The sequence below is a fragment of the Zingiber officinale genome, chromosome 7B (assembly GCF_018446385.1).
Source record: "Zingiber officinale cultivar Zhangliang chromosome 7B, Zo_v1.1, whole genome shotgun sequence".
NCBI lineage: Eukaryota > Viridiplantae > Streptophyta > Magnoliopsida > Zingiberales > Zingiberaceae > Zingiber > Zingiber officinale.
This window is the reverse complement of record NC_055999.1, coordinates 107157886-107176751: the sequence shown is the minus strand read 5'-3', so window position 1 is coordinate 107176751 and position 18866 is coordinate 107157886. Positions and strand designations below refer to the sequence as shown.

Sequence of the window (18866 nt, the reverse complement as noted above, 5' to 3'; positions counted from 1 at the left end):
AATTCACCCCCCCTCTTGCCGGCCTCCGCTGCACCTACAATTGGTATCAGAGCCTAATCGCCTCAGAAGAACTAACCGCCAACTGAAGCACTACAATCAAGACAATGGCCGGCGCGAACATTCATCCCCCGAAGTTTGACGAAGATTTCGCTACATGGAAGCGAAAAATGGAGGTATTCTTTAAAACAGACTTTGATATTTTAATTACTATGAAATATGGTTTTGCAGCTCCTAAAGACAAAGAAGAAAACACATGGAGCAAGAAGGAGCAAGCCGATTTCATCGCCAACAGAAAAGCTGAATTCCACCTCCTCAGCGTTCTGCCACCTCAGGAGGTAAGTCGAATCGGAAGCTACGACTCAGCGAAAGATCTCTGGGAGAAATTCCTGGAGCTTCACGAAGGTACCTTTGAAGGCGTGACATCCTCCGGACACAACTAACAAACCTCCGGATGAACAACGGCGAGAAGGTAGCGCAACTCCAAGCGAGAATCAAGGAGCTGATAACGCAACTAACGAACCTTGGAGAAGAAGTAACCAACCGGGATTCCATCCGATACGCGCTCAATGCCTTCCCGAGGACTTCAGAATGGGCGTCCTTAGTAGATGCTTACTACATCTCTAAGGACTTTGAGGTAAGTAGTTTAGAAAACTTGTTTTCAACTTTCAAACTTCACGAGTCTCGACTTGCAGAAAAAAGTAGAGAAGTCAAACCTCAACGTTGCCCTACGAGCTGAAAAGGACGATCCCGACTCCGAAGCGTCAATCGATGAAAACGAAGCTGCATTAATGGTAAGATGTTTTAATAAGTTTTTTAAATCTAACAAGTTTAGATCGCAGTCAAGTAAACGTCATCAAAAAGGAAGGACAGTCCGGTGCTACAATTGCAATGAAGAAGGGCATATCAAGGATGATTGCCCAAAATTGAAGAGCAAACAGAAAGATAAGGAAAGAAGCAAGAAGCCAGCTCGACCCAAGCACAAAAACCTGAAGGCGACATGGGACAACTCTTCATCCTCCGAGTCAGAAGTCGAAGAATTCTCAGGATTAGCTCTACTAGCTAACCATCAGCTAGAAGAAACGTCTAGCTCAGAGATGAGCATCGATGAAGGGGGAGGACCATCAGAAGATGAAAGCAGCAGTGAAGGGGGAGCGTCACCAGATCAGGTAAGTAAGATACGCAATCTAACCCCGTCTCAGTCTTTTCGATTTATTAAATCGCTTTCTAAAGACTTATTCGAATTAGAAAAAGAAAATAAAGAATTGAAAATGAAATTAGCAAAAGCATGTCCACTTGAAATGTACGATAGTATAAAATCAGAAAATGATACATTAAAATTAGAAATTGAAAAATTGAAATCTGATGCATGCTTAAATAAATTTCCTAAATCAAAATTAAGAACTTATGGAAAATTAAATTGGTACATTAGAAAACACCAGGGTCAACTTAGAAAAGTGCCCAAAAATCATGTACCCCCTAAGTTTTTGACCAACCCTGTAGAAAGGAGCCTTTATTGGGTTCCAAAATTTTTGTTAGTTTAAATTTCTCTGTTAGTTAATAGCTTACAGTGAGAAAATTTAACATTGAAATTCTTTATGGAAGCTTTGTCTAAGGAAGTAGTTGTTGCTCTAATAACCAAGAAGGCCTAGTGTCTCGCCATGACCTGGAAGCTGAAATATTGAAATAAAATGTTTAATTAACTTTATGAAAAATCATTAAAAATTAGAATTAAATAATGCTTTGAAAGTTTAATCAAACATTTTTGGAAAATGATTTTTATAAATTCAAAAAAAAAAATTCAGTTTAGTTAGAAATATTTTTTCTGGAAAATTCTAAAAGTTCATATTACTTAGAATTTTTTTGGGGAAATTTCAAAAATTCAATTTAACTTAGAAATTTTTTTGTAAAATTCTAAAAATTCATTTTTTGCTTAGAAATTTTTTTCTAAGAAATTCAATTTAACTTAGAAATTTTTTTCTAAATATTCATTTTTGCTCAGAATTTACTCTACCTTAATAATTTGCTTAATATTCTCTTATTGGTACCCCATTGTTGCTGTGATCAAAGGGGGAGAGAAAAGTACAAGTTTAGGGGGAGTTAGGAAAATTAAAAATTAAAAATTTAATATTTTTTCCTAAAATGTGTTGCAATTTTATTTATTGCAAAATTTATGCTTAATATGCTAGTTTAGTAATTTTTCTTTAAAATTACTTTTTGTGTCTATTTTTTCCCTAACTTGAACTTGGGTTGATGCACATCAAAAAGGGAGAGATTGTTGGACTCAGTGGTAGTTTTGATGTGATCAACCAAGTTGGTTAGGTCCTACTTTGTGTTTGATCCCTGTGTCTGAGTGTGCAGGAGCTTAGGAGCGCAGGAAGTCGAGCGGAAGACGCAACTAGCGAGAAGGACGGCACGGGAAGGGAGCCGACGGGCTCGGTGCGTCCGAAGGATGAGAGAGCTGCGGAAGAGTACTCCGGTGGGCGTGAAGAGCGTGCGCGGCGTTCGAGGGACGTTAACCTAGGACGGAAGGCTGCTCAAGGAGAAGGCCGGAAATTAGGTTCAGGTGAGCCCTATTTCGGTTGGCCGAAATCACCCAAAAGAACGGAGCGTCGGAAGCTGAAGAAAGCCAACGCAAAAGAAGTTGAGCTGGATAAAACAGCTCAAGGCGCCTTCAAGCTGCCTTGAAGGCGCCTTTAGCTTGAAGGCGCCTTTAAGGCTGATGAAGGCACCTTAAGCCTGGTCATACAGACCTTTTGCGCAGCGGATAAAGTTTTATCCGCTGAACCCTTAGAGGCGCCTTGGACCCGACCCCTATTGGAGGCGCCTTGGACCTTCGAGATCAGATTTCCAGAGGCTATTTAAAGGCCTCTGGAGTTAGGAATTCATCACAACTCAAGCAATCAATACTGTAAGCAATTCCTAAGCAACTAGTGAGGTTCCAAAAGTGTAAAAGGCTTCTCCGCCTTCAGAGAAGGAGATTTTTGTTAGTGCATTTTTCATCGCCCTGGATTAACAACCCTCTTGGTTGTAACCAGGTTAAATTCTGTTTTTGATTTATTTTCTGTCTCTTTAATTTAGTTGCTATTATTTTACTACCGATTTTATTTCTGAGTTGAAATCCGGGGAGGGTAGTTTTATTTTTGTTTACAGCAATTCACCCCCCTCTTGCCGGCCTCAGCTGCACCTACACAATTGGGTTGTGTTTCATGCAAGAAATATGACAATTGGGGTCATATAGCATGAAAATTAATTTTGGATGTATAGATGTCATATAAACCAATGCTAGGGATGCATTGTGGGTTAGTATGGGCAAATACATCAAGAGAAAGCCAAAACTAGGGCTTTAGGTCAAGGTTCAATTGACCTTTTAAGCTAGTTTTGTGTTTTGGGTCAATCTTAGAATTTGTGATAAATATATTTTTATATATATTTTTCCCAAGTAGACATTGATAAAATAGATCTCTCCACAAAATTTATGATTTTTTTGGAGGTCTGTGGAATTTCTGGTACATTTCTGAAGTTGGTCAAATAATGTTGATTTTTTCAGAAATAGCGTACCAGTTGACTGCTACAGTTATCAGTCAACTGGTAACAGTGTTTTTGAGCACAGAATGTCTCTGTAAGCTCATTTCGATAAGGGCAGTTGACTGGTACTTCTTGCAGTCGACTGATACCAGTCTGAAAGTGTTTTTAGCACTAGATTTTGATCGGGTCAGCTCGTATAGATGTATGGGATCCATGGGGGATAAATACAGAAGTTTAGGGTCAGTTGGATGATAAGTTTTTAACAATTGGGATATTGTTCAAAAGCTTTTTGGATGTTAGGAAAAGGGAGAGAAGTAAGGTTTAGTTGGGAAAACCTTAAGTGTCTTTATGTAGGGGGAGCCTTATGATAGGTTCTTAAAAATCCCTATGGAAAAATTCCTAGCTCAATGGGGAGCATAGGTGTAGGGGGAGCCTTGGGATAGGTTCTAATGCATGTGTGCATTTTTATTTCGGAAGTATAAGTCCAAGTGTGTAGCCTTGGTATCATAAGTCCATTCGGCGTTGTAAGTCTAAGTGTGTAGCCTTGGCAACGTAAGTCCATTCGGCGGTGTAAGTCCAAGTGTGTAGCCTTGGCAACATAAGTCTATTTGTTTTAGCATGTTTATTTGCTATTATGTTTTCTCTAACTTAAACGTATTTCCAAACATCAAAAAGGGGGAGATTGTTGGATCAATTCCAATAGTCATTGGGACCATGTGTTTTGGTGTTTGGGCAAAGGGTTTAAGTTAGGTTCACCCTTGTTATTTGATATGTGTATGTGAGTGTGTAGATATACAGGATACACATGTGACTCAGGTTGATGGCTTCGGGTCAGGTGAAGGATGGAGCATCCGAGGGACCGTGGACAAGGCAGCGAGGACAAGGGCCGAGGGAAGCGACTTCGAGGCATACGCGAAGGATGACATTGGAGACGAGCCGCGGGCTTGAATGCATCCGAGGGATGAGAGCCAGAGGAAGTAGACTTGAAGGCAAGAGGTCAAGGCTGCAAAGAAGCGTCAAGTGAGTCATAAGGGTGAGGGTACGAGTGCATGAGAGATTGTACTCGGAGTAAAATCCTAGTTTGAGGATTTTACTGTAGTGTTACTGTAGCAACACTGTAGTGTTACTGTTGGTGCGGGAAGCATCCGACGATCGAACCTAAGTTTTAATAATGGCAAATGCTTCAAAGTTAAGATGTGTGGTGATCTAACGGTCTGAATGAGATTGCAGGAAAGTCCTAAGTGTACTTAGGCAAAAGCCCTAACAGTGGTTAGGTAAGGAAAAAACCCTAGGGGGTGGTAACCCTAGGTCATAGGGGGTGGTAACCCTATGCGAAAAGTCTTGGTGGGTCGAGTGCTTCAGGCAAAAGTCCTAGGGGGTAACCCTAGGTGGAAAGTCCTGGTGTCGCGAACCAGGTGAAAGACTGGACCAGCCGGGAAGCGGAAGTCCAGCAGAAAGTCCGGAAGCATCGAGCACCGAGCAAAAGTCCAATCGATCTGGAGGATCGCACTGGCATCAGGTAAATCTCCTGAGTGGAGTAGGTGAGGACGCGTTCCCTGTAGAGGGATCCGGTTGGAAATCCGAAGTCAGACCCGGACAGTCCGGAGACTGCCATAATATTCTATTATCATATCTAATATTATCTCTGTGCTAACTTGGTTTTACAGGACGTGTTTTGTAGTTGTGGACTAACATGTTTTGCAGGGCCAAAATTTAGAGTTTAGCCTCGGATGAACAGTGTCCGAGGCGCCTCCATGGTGCTTAGAGGCACCTCGGGTGCAAGCCAGCACATATCTGCGCAAAAGACTTGGAGGCGCCTCAGACGTGGCTGGAGGCGCCTTGGACCAGACGTTGGAGGCGCCTTGGAGCAACCTGGAGGCGCCTTAAGCAGGATAAAGCGCGACTTGTTCTGCACTAATCACCGCAGCAGACTCAGTGCCTGGAGGCGCCTCGGACAGCCTTGGAGGCGCCTCCAGCACACTATAAAAGGGCACTTCGAACAACAGCTTAATCCAACTCATTCCAAGCAATCCTTTTGATACAAGCTGCCTACAAGACGATCCTGAAGTGCTGCGACTTGACGCCGACAACCCGGAGCTCTGCATCTACTATTTCTCTTGTTGTTGGTAAATTTAACAGCTTTTATTGTAATTAGTTTGTAACACATTTCCGAAATATAGTTGTTGCCCACGGAAAGCGATCAAGGATCGCGGGCCTTCAAGTAGGAGTCGATCTAGGCTCCGAACGAAGTAAATTCCCCTGTGTCTCTGTGTTTTGTTCTTTATTCCGCTGTATGTTTTAACTCTGATAGTTTTATGAATCGAACGAAATAGCCGCGAGCGCTATTCACCCCCCCTCTAGCGCTTCTCGATCCAACAGTTACTGTAGCTGTACTGTAGCAGTCGATTGCATGTTTTAGCAGTCGATTGGTGCAGTCGACTGGGAGTGAATAGAATGCTTCTGTTTGTTCGGTTAGTGTGGAGCAGTCGACTGCTAGTTTTAGCAGTCGACTGGTATCGAACCGTTGGGTCGAATTTTCACAGAGGGCAGTTGACTGTATATTTTGGCAGTCGACTGGTAGGCGGAGTTTTCAACCCACGAGATATATAACTAAAGCTTGGGAGCTTGGTTAGAGCTGACGAAATTAGTGGTGGTAAACCCTAATTAGTAGTCTACTAGTCTCAAGAGTCTTTGTTGGTGTTGTGGTGAGGTTTCTCCACCCACAAGGTGTTAGGATGTATACTAAAAGCCTAGCTTTTGGTATAAATATTTATCTAGAAATAAGAATCACATTGGTCAAATGTCTACATTTATGATAAATGTAATTGTTCAATTAATTTATATTGTAGATAACATGGTGTGTGGTGTCACACACAGAAGATCATGTTATCGGTTCCTTATAAATTATAAACAGTAGCTCACGACCAAGATGGAAAGGAACAAACCATTGGAAGGTCGTAGTGTAATTAGGTATTAGTTTATCTTAACTATATAATTACACTAGTACACTTAGAGTGTATTGAGTAGGACCATTTGATTTTGATTTTGTATACGTCCACACTATCGTGACATACAAAATTCATAGGGATTTTAAAAGAATTGATCTTGACCAAATATTTTTGTGATTCTTAGGATTTAAAATGTTTGTCAATCCCCTAGTTGTTATACTATAGAAAAGACTTAGTAGTCCCAATTGTAATGATTGGAAATAGGACTTGGACATTAAGGTAGACTGTCTTCTTAGAACTAAGAACAATTTAGGTGTATTTAATTCATTAGTTGAAACATGTCTAGTGGTGTTATCTACCAGAACCTGGAGTGTAGATACTGATGCCATTAATCATGTCTACAATTCATTGCAGGGTTCCAGGAAACCCGACAACTAAATGAAAATTAAAACACCGTCCACATGGGCATTACTGCAAAAGTAGCAGCTGTTGCAGTGGGAGAGGTTTATTCTCTAATAGGAATAAAATATGGATTATTAGAAATTGTCTTTACATACTAAGTTTAGAAAAAACCTGATTTCAGTTTCTAAACTATTATACAATAGATATTGTGTCTATTTTGATAACAAAGTTGTTATCAAGAAAAATAGGAAAGTTATCTATTCTGGTATGTTGGTTGACAATTTATAATACAATAACTCCCACGATGCAACAAATGAAAATTAGTAACACATCTTCTAACTTTAAGAGAAAGCAACCTTCGGAAATGAACCAATTATATCTTTGGCATCTAAAGCTAGGTTATATTAACTTAAGTAGGATTCATTGGTAGCTGATGAACTTTTGAGTTCATTAGTAGTGGAAATCTTTCCAACCTGCGAGTCTTAGAAGGAAAAATAACCAAGAAGCTTTTAAGTCTAAGGGGTATGGAGCCAAAGATATGTTGGAATTATTTCATTATGATTTGTGTGATCCTATGACTATCCAGACAAGAGGTAGTATCGAATATTTTATAGACAACTATTCAAGATACAAATACATTTACTTAATGTGCCGCAAGACTAAGTGCTTTGATTAGTTCAAAGAGTACAAGGCTGATGCGGAGAAACGTCAAAGTAAAAGTATTAAGACACTACGGTGAGATTGTAGTGGCAAGTACCTCTTGGGAGAATTTAGAAGTCACTTATCAAAAGTAGGGATTCAATTCCAACTAACTGCACCTGGTACACCCCTACAGAATGGTGTAGAAAAAGGAAGGTATAGGATTATTATGGAAGTAAGTAGATTGATGATGAGTTATTTGAAAAATTACCAAATTCATTTTAAGGATATACTCTGGAAACGGAAGTGAATATAGTGTTAGGATCGATGATCGCGGCTAGAGAGGGGGGTGTGAATAGCTGATAAGCTATGAATTAACATATTAATTTTGGGTTAATATTTGGTGTTCTTTATATATTTGCACATGTTTAATTCCAATTTTGATTATATTTCCCCAAACAAGGTTTTTATGAGCTTTATGATGTTTTTCCATCTTATGCGTGATTTATTCCTCATTTTGTGAATTTGGTCTTGTAGGGTACACAAGGACTCATGATTCAAGTGAAGGCTTAGTTTACTCAACCAAATGGAGTAGTGCAAGGCCATCTTTGGGCTCAATTAAACCTGGATTCCAATGGATTTCAAGGAGCTTAAACCCAAGCTAGATCACACATGAGCCTTACACCAACTTAGGGCTCAATGAGCCAAAACCCTAGGTATTTAAAGAACATTTTGGCACGGTGAACAGTGAGCTCGCGCTACTGTTCATCGTGCCAGTTTCTTGACGGCGCGGTCGCGGCTCCTCCCTGCTACCAGATCTTCGAGCAAGCTCGTCTTCATCAGTGTGAGGTTTCCAGCTTCGGGCGTTTAGTTCCTGAGCACAGTTCGTCTTCGTCGGGTGAATTTGGCGGACGGAGCACTGTTACTGCGACGCGCATTTTCTTCCTAATTTCAGTGGTCTTTCTCTGATTTTAGTTCACAATCCACTCCAGAGCTATCGGCGGTGGTCCTCCGGTGCTTCTGGTCTAATTCCGACAGCTTCCTATCCCTTCCAGCCCCTTCGTCTAGCTCGCGTTTTCAGCGACAGTGAACCCAGCAGACGCGACAGTGAGAAACTTGAACTCGTTGAAGCTTTGTGAGCTGATTCATGTGAATCTGAGTTCGTCCTCAAGTGCGAGATCATCACTCTGAATCTGTTGGAGTGTTCTCTGCAGAACCTTGCGTGACTGCAAGGAGAAGACGAGTTTGGTTTAAGATTTGGTGTAGGGATGTTTAGTTTTTCTTGCAGTTATTTCTTAGTTTAAATTTCTTGTTCTTGAAGTTTTGTTTCTGAATTTCCTCGTTCATAGCTTAGAATTGTTTGTAGTCTTATTTTATGCACGAATTTGATCTTTTATTTCTGTTCTTTGGAATTCTATCTTGCTCTGTTGTGCAGCAGAATTGCTTCAATGTTGTTTCCTTTTGCTGAGATAAACATTTCTGTTGTGGCCTTCTATTAGCTGATAAACTAGTCAGAATTATTTTTAGTGTGATGAGTTAGAAGTGGTGTTACCTCTTGCACATTTTGATCTGCAGTTAGTTACGTTAAATTCAGCAATTTGGTTTCCATTTAGGTCAATTTAATTAGTGGAGCGCATTCAGTTTAGATTAATTTCTGATAACTCAAGGTGAGTTCTTAAGTTGTTTAGGAATTATTTAGAATCTGTGGTTTTCATCAGTGCAATTTGGTTGAATTCCACTTAATGCAAGTGTGGCTCAAGTGTTCGATTTTTAGTTTGTTTACAAATTCATTTCTGCATAAATAAACAGCCTGTATGCAAGTTCAATTCTGATCTTTTCTTGCATTTTAATACCAAACCCCCATTTCATATCTAGAAAACCCCAAAAGAGTGTTCTTAATCCAAAACAAGCACGTTCTAGCATAATCCTCGAAAAAGTCGACTCGGGCCTTATACTAAAACATTTCCTTGTGTAGTTGTGGGTTTTCGATCATAATATTAATTTGGGAGTTTATTTGTGACATCTATTTAGAGAGCTCACCAAATTTTGGCGCCGTTGCCGGGGAACTAAAATTTTGCTAGAATTGTTTGTTTGTTTTGGATTGTGAATAATTTTCTCAGCTTTATTTTGCTGATTTTTCTGATTTTATTGAATATCTACTGAATTTTGATTGTTTATTGGCTTGCATGACTAGGTCTTCCTTTGCAACATTACTTGAACTTGACCCGGAGATTGAGAGAACCTTTTGGGCTTTAAGGAGACAAGCTAGGTCAGCAGCAACTTGTGAGAGCAGAATTTCAGAGATGGATAATCAGATAACAGAAGGGGATCGAACTATGAAAGAACTTGCAGCACCAGATGTGGCTTATAAGTACTCATGCATCACTTATCCAGACTTTGCAGGAGATTTTGAACTTAGATCAGGACTTATTCATCTGCTTCCCAAATTTCAAGGGTTATCAGGAGAGGATCCCAACCGCCATCTACATGAGTTCCATGTGGTTTGTTCTACCATGAAACCACAAGGGATTTCAGAAGAAGACATTAAGTTGAGGGCTTTTCAATTCTCTTTGACAAGAGCAGCAAAGGACTGGTTGTATTGCCTTCCAGCTGGATACATTACTAGTTGGATTGATATGAAGAAAGCATTTTTGGAGAAATTTTTCCCAGCTTCTAGGACTGCAACTATCAGGAAGAGCATTTGTGGTATTCAGCAAGTAGTGGGAGAGACTCTTTATGATTATTGGGAGAGATTCAAGAAGTTGTGTTCGAGTTGTCCACAACATCAAATTAGTGACCAGCTCCTTGTTCAATATTTCTATGAGGGTCTACTTCCTATGGATAGGAGCATGATAGATGCAGCAGCTGGAGGAGCCTTGGTGAATAAGACTCCAAATCAAGCAAGAGAGTTGATTTCAAATATGGCAGAAAATTCACAGCAATTTGGGAGTAGAGCTCTTGGGACTAGAGTGGTTAATGAAACTCATTTGGTTTCGAATGAGCAACAAGAAATCAGAAACAATTTGCAAGAATTGACCTCTCTAGTGAAGCAAATGGCGTTGCAAAATTCAAGTCATGTTTCCAATTTTCCTTTACCAATGATGAAGTTGTGTGGAATTTGTTCAAGCCAAGATCATTCTTCAGATCATTGTCCTAATCTCCATCAAGATGAATCCGTTGCAGCCATTTCAAGACCTCAATTTCAGCAACACAAGTATGATCCCAACTCTTCAACTTATAACCCGGGATGGAGGGATCATCCTAATTTGAGGTATGGGAACACATTTTATCAGCAGCCAACACAAAATCAGATTGGACAGCCATCATTTCAGCATCAGCAGAATCAACATTATTTCCAGAACCATCCAGCAGTTCATTCTCAGCAAAATCAACACTTCCAGCAGCCACAATTTCAGCAAAACTTCAACCAAAATCAGCAATTTCAACCATTCCAGAATTTTCAGCATTCGAATGTTGCATTTCAGCCACAATTTCAGAATGCACAGAATCAGCAAAACCATTTCCAGCAAATTCAGCAACCTGTGCAGAATTTCCAGCAGCCAAGCAATGCGAATCAGCACCAATCTCAGCTTGCACTACCTTCTTCTACAAGCCCAAGATCAATGCAACCTCAGCAGAACTTTAGCAGCTCAAAAATTGAGGATTTGATGCAGCAAGTGTTACAACAGCAACAGCAAATGATGCAACAGCAGCAACATCAGCAGAGGACTGATACAGCATTGCAAAACATTGAAAGGCAGATTGGGCAGCTTGCTAGCAACATTAATCAAATGCAGAATCAAGGATCTGGACAATTGCCTTCACAACCGACTCCAAATCCTAAGGGAAATGTGAGTGCATTAACTCTTCGAAGTGGTAAAACAATTTTAGACCCAAATCCGAATTTTACAGCAGGAGCACAGCAGAATATTTCCAGGCCATTTGCAGCTTCAAGTTCACAAAATTTCCAGAATTTTCCAGCAAATTCAGAGCAGCCAGATTCAGCACAGAATGGGATTACTGGATTTGATCAACAACATTTCAATCAACCAGAAGTTTCAGATTCTGATCAAATTAATGGAGCAGATTTCGGCTTGGAATTTACTCCAACAGCAGATTCAAATTCAGCTCCAAATTCAGCACAGAATCTGGAAAATTCTGCACAGAATCGGGACAGAACTTTTAACCAGCAAGAAGCCGAGCATTCCACTCCGTTACCTTTCCCTCAAAGAAGTGTACAACCAAGAAAAGAAATGGAGGAAGAAAAGGCTAGGGAATATCAAGAATTGGTGAAATTATTCAGCAAGGTTGAAGTGAATGTGCCTTTGCTTACCATGATCAAACAAATTCCGAAATATGCCAAATTTCTCAAGGATCTTTGTGTGCACAAAAAGAAATTAAAGGGGAATGAATTGATAAGTATGGGAAAGAATGTTTCAGCATTACTTCAGCCAGTTCCTCAGAAGTGTGAAGATCCAGGAGTTTTCACCGTGCCTTGTGTTATAGGAGATTGTATTTTTGAGGATGCGATGTTAGATCTTGGAGCTTCTATTAATGTGATGCCTAAATCAGTTTTTCAGTCATTAAGAATTGGACCTTTGCAGCCTACAGGTGTAGTGATTCAGTTGGCCAACCGTAGTCAAGCACACCCAGCTGGAGTGATAGAAGATGTATTAGTAAAAGTGAGGGAGTTAATTTTTCCTGCAGATTTTTACATCTTAGACATGGAGGGTGATGTGCTTGCAAACAGGGCTCCGCTTATTCTTGGACGTCCATTCTTGAAGACTGCTAGAACGAAGATTGATGTGCATGCTGGAACTCTTTCTATGGAGATAGGAGACACAGTGGTTAGATTCAGCATTTTTGAGGCTATGAAGCATCCTAGAGAGGATCATTCTATTCTTAGCGTGGATATCTCAGAGGAGCTGGATGGCATGGAGTTCTTGTCAGAGATTGATTCAGACTTAGAGATTTCTGATTTTGGTACAGTGAATGAATTTGTTGCATTATTGGAAGATGTTTTAGATGTGGAATCTGATGTCAATTCAAGTGAATGCGTAGGGGATTGCTTAGGAGAAGCATTACCCCTAGGATCGCTCAGAGAGGAAGAGGTATGTGTAGGGGATTGTTCAGCAGCATTACCCCTAGGATCACCTATTATGGAGCAGACACAAGAGGAGTTGAAACCATTGCCCCAACATCTGAAATATGCATATTTGGGAGAAAATCAGCAGCTACCTGTCATCATAGCTCAGAATTTGGAACCAGATCAGGAGGAGAGATTATTAGAGATTTTGAGACAGCATAGGAAGGCCATTGGATGGACTTTGGCGGACATTCCTGAGATTAGTCCTTCCATTTGTATGCATAAGATTCACTTAGAGGAGGATGTGAGGCCAGTGAGACAGCCACAAAGATGACTGAACCCTTTGATCTTGGATGTGGTAAAGAAGGAGGTGACTAGACTCTTACAGGCAGGCATTATTTATCCGATTTCTGACAGTAAATGGGTCAGTCCCATCCATGTGGTTCCGAAGAAGTCAGGGGTGACAGTGGTAGCTAATGAAGAGAACGAACTGGTGCCCACGAGAGTGAAGAATTCTTGGAGAGTATGCGTGGACTATAGGAAGCTGAACCAAGCAAGCCGAAAGGATCATTATCCACTTCCTTTTATTGATCAGATGTTGGAGAGGCTGGCAAGTAAATCCCGTTATTGTTTTCTTGATGGGTACACTGGTTATTTTCAGATTTGCATCGACCCAGAGGACCAGGAGAAGACGACCTTCACTTGCCCTTTTGGGACATTCGCGTATCGTAGGATGCCATTTGGTTTGTGCAATGCTCCAGGTACTTTTCAGCGGTGCATGGTGAGTATTTTTGGTGATTTATTAGAGCATTGCATGGAAGTTTTCATGGATGATTTTTCTGTTTATGGCTCTTCTTTTGATGCATGTTTGGATAACTTGTCTAGAGTTTTGAGTAGATGTATCGACACGGATTTGGTTTTGAATTTTGAAAAGTGTCACTTTATGGTAGAGCATGGCATTGTTTTAGGTCATATAGTCTCTAGGAAGGGCATTGAAGTAGATCCTGCTAAAGTTAGCGCTATATCTTCTTTATCTTACCCCGCATGCATGCGGGAGGTGCGAGCTTTTCTTGGACATGCAGGATTCTACAGGAGATTTATTAGGGACTTCAGTAAGATTGCTCTGCCATTATCTCAGCTACTTCAGAAGGATGTCGTTTTTGATTTTGATCAGAGGTGTATGGAGGCTTTTGACAGATTGAAGGAGGCTCTTACTTCAGCACCTATTATCGGACCCCCAGATTGGTCCTTACCTTTTGAGTTGATGTGTGATGCTTCAGATTATGCAGTGGGAGATGTACTAGCACAGAGAGTGGATGGAGCACCCCATGTTATTTGCTATGCTTCCAAGACTTTGGACTCAGCTCAAGCGAACTACACAACAACAGAAAAAGAGCTTCTTTCTATTGTTTTTGCTTTAGATAAATTCAGATCATATCTTCTTTGTTCTCATGTGATTATTTTTTCTGATCATGCAGCTTTGAAGTATCTCCTCAAGAAGCCTGATGCAAAGCCTAGATTAATCAGATGGATGCTTCTGCTTCAAGAATTCGACGTAGAGATACGTGATAGGAGCGGGAAGGAGAACTTGGTTGCAGATCACTTGAGCAGGATTGAAAGAGACTTGGACCATTCGACCATTGATGATGATTTCAGGGATGAGCAGCTTCTACAGCTGTAGGGTGAGTCTCCATGGTATGCAGATCTAGTGAATTTCTTAGTTGCACATGTTTATCCCAAACAATTTTCGAAAGCTCAAAGAGATAAATTAAGAAGTGATTCAAAATTCTATGTTTGGGATGATCCTTATTTGTGGAAATTTTGTAGTGATCAGATCATTAGGAGATGCATACCTGACTCTGAGTTTCAGTCTGTACTTACTTTTTGTCATTCTTTTGAGTGTGGAGGACATTTTGGACCACAAAGAACTGCTAGGAAAATATTAGAATGTGGTTTGTATTGGCCTACCTTTTTTCGTGATGCCTATGCTTTTTATCGATCATGTGATAGGTGTCAACGAACTGGGAACATAGGACTTAGAAATGAAATGCCTCAACAATTTATATTATTTTGTGAGATTTTTGATGTTTGGGGTATTGACTTTATGGGTCCATTTCCTACCTCTTTTGGATTTGCATATATTTTATTGGCAGTTGATTATGTTTCCAAATGGGTGGAGGCCATTCCCACTCGGACTGATGACTCTTCTGTTGTTGTTAGTTTTGTCAGGTCTCACATATTTTGCAAGTTTGGAGTACCCAGGGCGATCATTAGTGATCAAGGGTCTCATTTTTGTAACAGACACATGAAGGCTTTGCTACATAAGTACGGGGTTACACATAAAGTTTCTACATCCTATCATCCTCAAACAAATGGGCAAGCAGAAGTGTCTAACAGGGAGGTGAAATCAATTCTTGAAAAGACTGTGAGACCGGATAGAAAGGATTGGAGCAAAAGACTTGAAGATGCACTATGGGCTTATAGGACCGCTTTCAAAACCCCTATTGGAATGTCCCCTTACAGGATTGTATATGGAAAAGCATGTCATTTGCCTGTGGAGATTGAACATAGAGCGTATTGGGCGGTTAAAGCATGCAACCTTGATAGTGACACGGTTGGAGAAGAAAGAAAGATGCAACTTCAAGAACTTGAAGAGATTAGATTGGAAGCCTTTGAGAACTCACGGATTTACAAAGAAAAAGCCAAGAGATTTCATGACAAACAAATTGAAGTGAAAGAGTTTCAAATTGGTGACAAAGTACTTCTATATCGATCTCGTCTCAAATTGATTAAAGGTAAGTTGAGATCTAGATGGGAAGGACCTTATTGTGTTACTAATGTTTTCTTTTATGGAGTGGTTGAGATTCAGGATATGTCTACTGGCCGGATTTTTAAAGTTAATGGACAAAGGCTTAAAAAGTTTCATGAAGAAGTGAAGGGCTTGGTGGTGGAGGAAATGGAACATGTTGATGCTATCTACCCGAGTTAGAGGGGAGTTTCACTTTATCTTTTGTTTCTTTGCAAATTAATAAATTTTAGGTGTAGGTAGTTTTCTTATTTGTTTAGGTAAAATTTTGGTTTCATTTAGAATTTTCTTGCATCAATAAATTTTGAGTTACATTAGTAATTTTTATTTTTGCATAGTTATAGTTTTGGAATTTAGGTTTTATGATAGTTACCATTTCTTAGAGTTTGTTAGTCTTTGTTTTAGGAATAAATGGTACTTCCTTCTTTTGACATTTCCTTGTATCATTTTAAGGGATTTGAAAAGGGATGTTAAATTTGATTATCTTGTTTAAAGACTTTATGGCATGATTGATCTCTAGGATTGCATGAGGTTGATACTAGTGATGGATTCTTGATTGATGAAATGGTATGATAAATTTTATTTACCTAGTAAGGTTTGAGCCTAGTTTGAGTGATGCACTTGTAGCTTATTTCACTCTAGAACTTGCTTCAAATCTGATTTATACCATTAGAGCAGTGTTGAGTCATTTTTATGAAATTTGCTCCATTATCACATTGCCCTCACCTATTTTTGCTATTTCTCTTGTCATGTATCATCATATCTTTGTTTTTTTTTTTCTCATGTCTTACTTCTTTGGATGTGGTTATCTCGGATGATATGTGATGAATTTATTTTGGCCGGGACGGACAAAAGAATGAGTGTGGGGGAGGTGTTTAATTGAAATTGAGTTCTTTTGTTTTGGTGGAGAATGTTTTGATTGAGAAATTGAATTCTGCAGAATTAAGTAAGTTCAGTGGATGAAAATTGCTGTGTATCATTGTTCCAATATTGATACACTTGATTGAAAATCTTGTGAACAGATTATAATCCGGGAACTGATGCATGGTTAGTTTTTATAGAACAGAATTATGCAGAAGTGGAGCAGATCTGGGAATTCTGTACTAGTTTTGTACCAAAATCAGAGTGCAATAGTCGAAGTGAAGGAAGCTTAATTGGAATGTAGAAGTCAGTTCATTTGTAGCTGTCATGGCATTTGCAAGATAACAAAAAAAAAAAAAAAAACCAGAAACTTAATCTGGACAGCAAGAATTCAGTTTATTTGTAGCTTCATTCGTAGCTGGGAAATCTGATCGAAATGGACTTTAATAGGGAATTCAATTGGTGGCAATTATTTCATCAACGAAGCACTTGAATGGAGTATCAATTACCTTGAAAACTTGAAGGAAAAAGGCATCAATTGGTACCTTTAACAGTGAGGAAAATGCTGGATCAGAATGGAGTTTTCAGAATTTCAAGAGTGTGCAATATTTTCGTTATCAGCTTTGAAATCCTTGGGAATGAAGTGAAACTCTTTCTGGCAGCTAATTGTGTTTATTTCCTCTTCATTCTCAACCGGCTGGAAGAATTCTGGTAGCAGAAACTTGCTGAAATTTTGAATTTTCGGTAACCTTCTAAGTGCTGATATAAGCTGAAATTAGATGGAACCAAGCTATTATTCGATTATAATGATTGTTAAGTTCATTGGGAATGAATTGTTGAAGCTTGAATTGAGTAAGCAGTAGCATCAAATGAAGATATCAAGAATTCAAAGCTGAAATTCAGAATTTGATGAGATGCAGAATTGACAGCTCTGAAAAGAATTGGAATTCTGTGCATGTTTGAAATGAATGAGTATCAAATTTCGGAAATGATAGCAAGGAAGGAAGAAGTTTGGAGGAAGCTTTATAATGTGAAGAAACAAATGGAATGTCAAGTAGGGAATGGAACAAATGTAACGAAAGGAAACGTTGGCTGCAAGAAAAGAAAGTAAAACAATGCAGAATGCTAGAAGGTGCAGAATTGCAGGAGAAATGACAGTTTTGTGCCAATTTTGGAATGAGAATTGTGATGAGCCAGGGGTGCTGGAAAATGGAAGGTCTTTGGATATGCATTGTAAAAGGTTTGTAGAGACAAGAGGAAGGAGTATTGAAAATTTTTTGTGGCTGAACATGATAGATTGATACAAAGTCTAGCATTGAAGGAAATCTGAAACTAGCAGTGCAGAATGAACTTTAAGGGGCTAATGACCATAGCAAAATCTGAAACCTAGCTACCACTTAGTATTGATAATTGGTTATCCTTCTTCTCCAGAGTTTACAAGATTTAAGAGAAGGAATTGGATACCAAAACAGGGAAGATTAAGCTGTAAACTGAAGAAGATTGAACCAAAACTGCAGCTTGATATTTTGGACTGTTAATGCAGTGAGAAAAAAAATAAATCCAAGCTGAAAATTTTTGTGCCATTGAAGAACAAGAGGTGGAGTCTTGAATTCGTACCATTGCTGAAGAGGATGCTTAGATAAAAGAAGTGAACTTCTGAAACAGAAACTGAATTCTGATTTAAATGCAGAAAAGTTTTGTGTAGCAGGTCATGTGCTGTTTTTGTGCCAAACTTTCAGATTCATACACCGGGAATGAAGTGGAGTAAAAGGAAGAGTGCAAATTAGAGTGTTTGCATAACCAAATCAGCAACAAGGATGCAGTGACAAGAAGAAATGCAGAAATTTTATGCTTGGCTGAAATTGAACATCACATAGCATTCTAGTTCCATGTCTTCCACTTTAAGTTGAAACTTATTTTCTTCTTTGCTCTATTAACATTAATTCTTTCAATTATTTCTTAATTTGCTCTTCCTTCCAATGGTTGTGAATTTTCATGATTATGCATCTTAATATCTGTGATGGAGGTTAAAATTAGATGAGGAGCAAGCTTATGGTAGTGATTTTGCTATGAGAGGCTTGAGGGATCTCCACCATTGAAAAAAAAAAAAATTGAGATTAGGATGAGAGCCACTTCAAATTACCTTGTGAGGATTAGAAATGCTATCATTTTCATTTTATTCATGATGGATGAAGTTTACTAAGTATTGAACCAAGGTAAAAATAGAGGTCATGAATGTGTGAGTCTATGAACTTGATACTTATTTGTAACTTCCTTTTACTTTCTTTTAGATATGATCAAGAATAGTTAGGAGAAGGAGGTACCATCTTAGTTGATATTTTGGTGGGCTCACTTGCACGAGGCGTGCAAGAATAAGTGTGGGGGATTTGATAAGCTATGAATTAACATATTAATTTTGGGTTAATATTTGGTGTTCTTTATATATTTGCACATGTTTAATTCCAATTTTGATTATATTTCCCCAAACAAGGTTTTTATGAGCTTTATGATGTTTTTCCATCTTATGCGTGATTTATTCCTCATTTTGTGAATTTGGTCTTGTAGGGTACACAAGGACTCATGATTCAAGTGAAGGCTT

The 18866-nt window shown here is 39.2% G+C and overlaps 2 protein-coding genes across 2 annotated transcripts; both read left to right on the top strand.

Moving 5' to 3' along the window:
• Positions 1 to 9497: 9497 nt before the first annotated feature.
• On the top strand, positions 9498 to 15227 carry LOC122004650. Its single transcript, XM_042559502.1, has one exon. The coding sequence runs from the start codon at positions 9701 to 9703 to the stop codon at positions 12932 to 12934; it is 3234 nt and encodes a 1077-aa protein (XP_042415436.1). The 5' UTR covers positions 9498 to 9700; the 3' UTR covers positions 12935 to 15227.
• On the top strand, positions 13196 to 14281 carry LOC122004648. The gene is made up of 3 exons (XM_042559501.1): positions 13196 to 13361; positions 13551 to 13868; positions 14079 to 14281. Exons 1-3 carry the CDS (start codon positions 13196 to 13198, stop codon positions 14279 to 14281), a joined length of 687 nt encoding a protein of 228 aa, XP_042415435.1.
• Positions 15228 to 18866: the final 3639 nt, after the last annotated feature.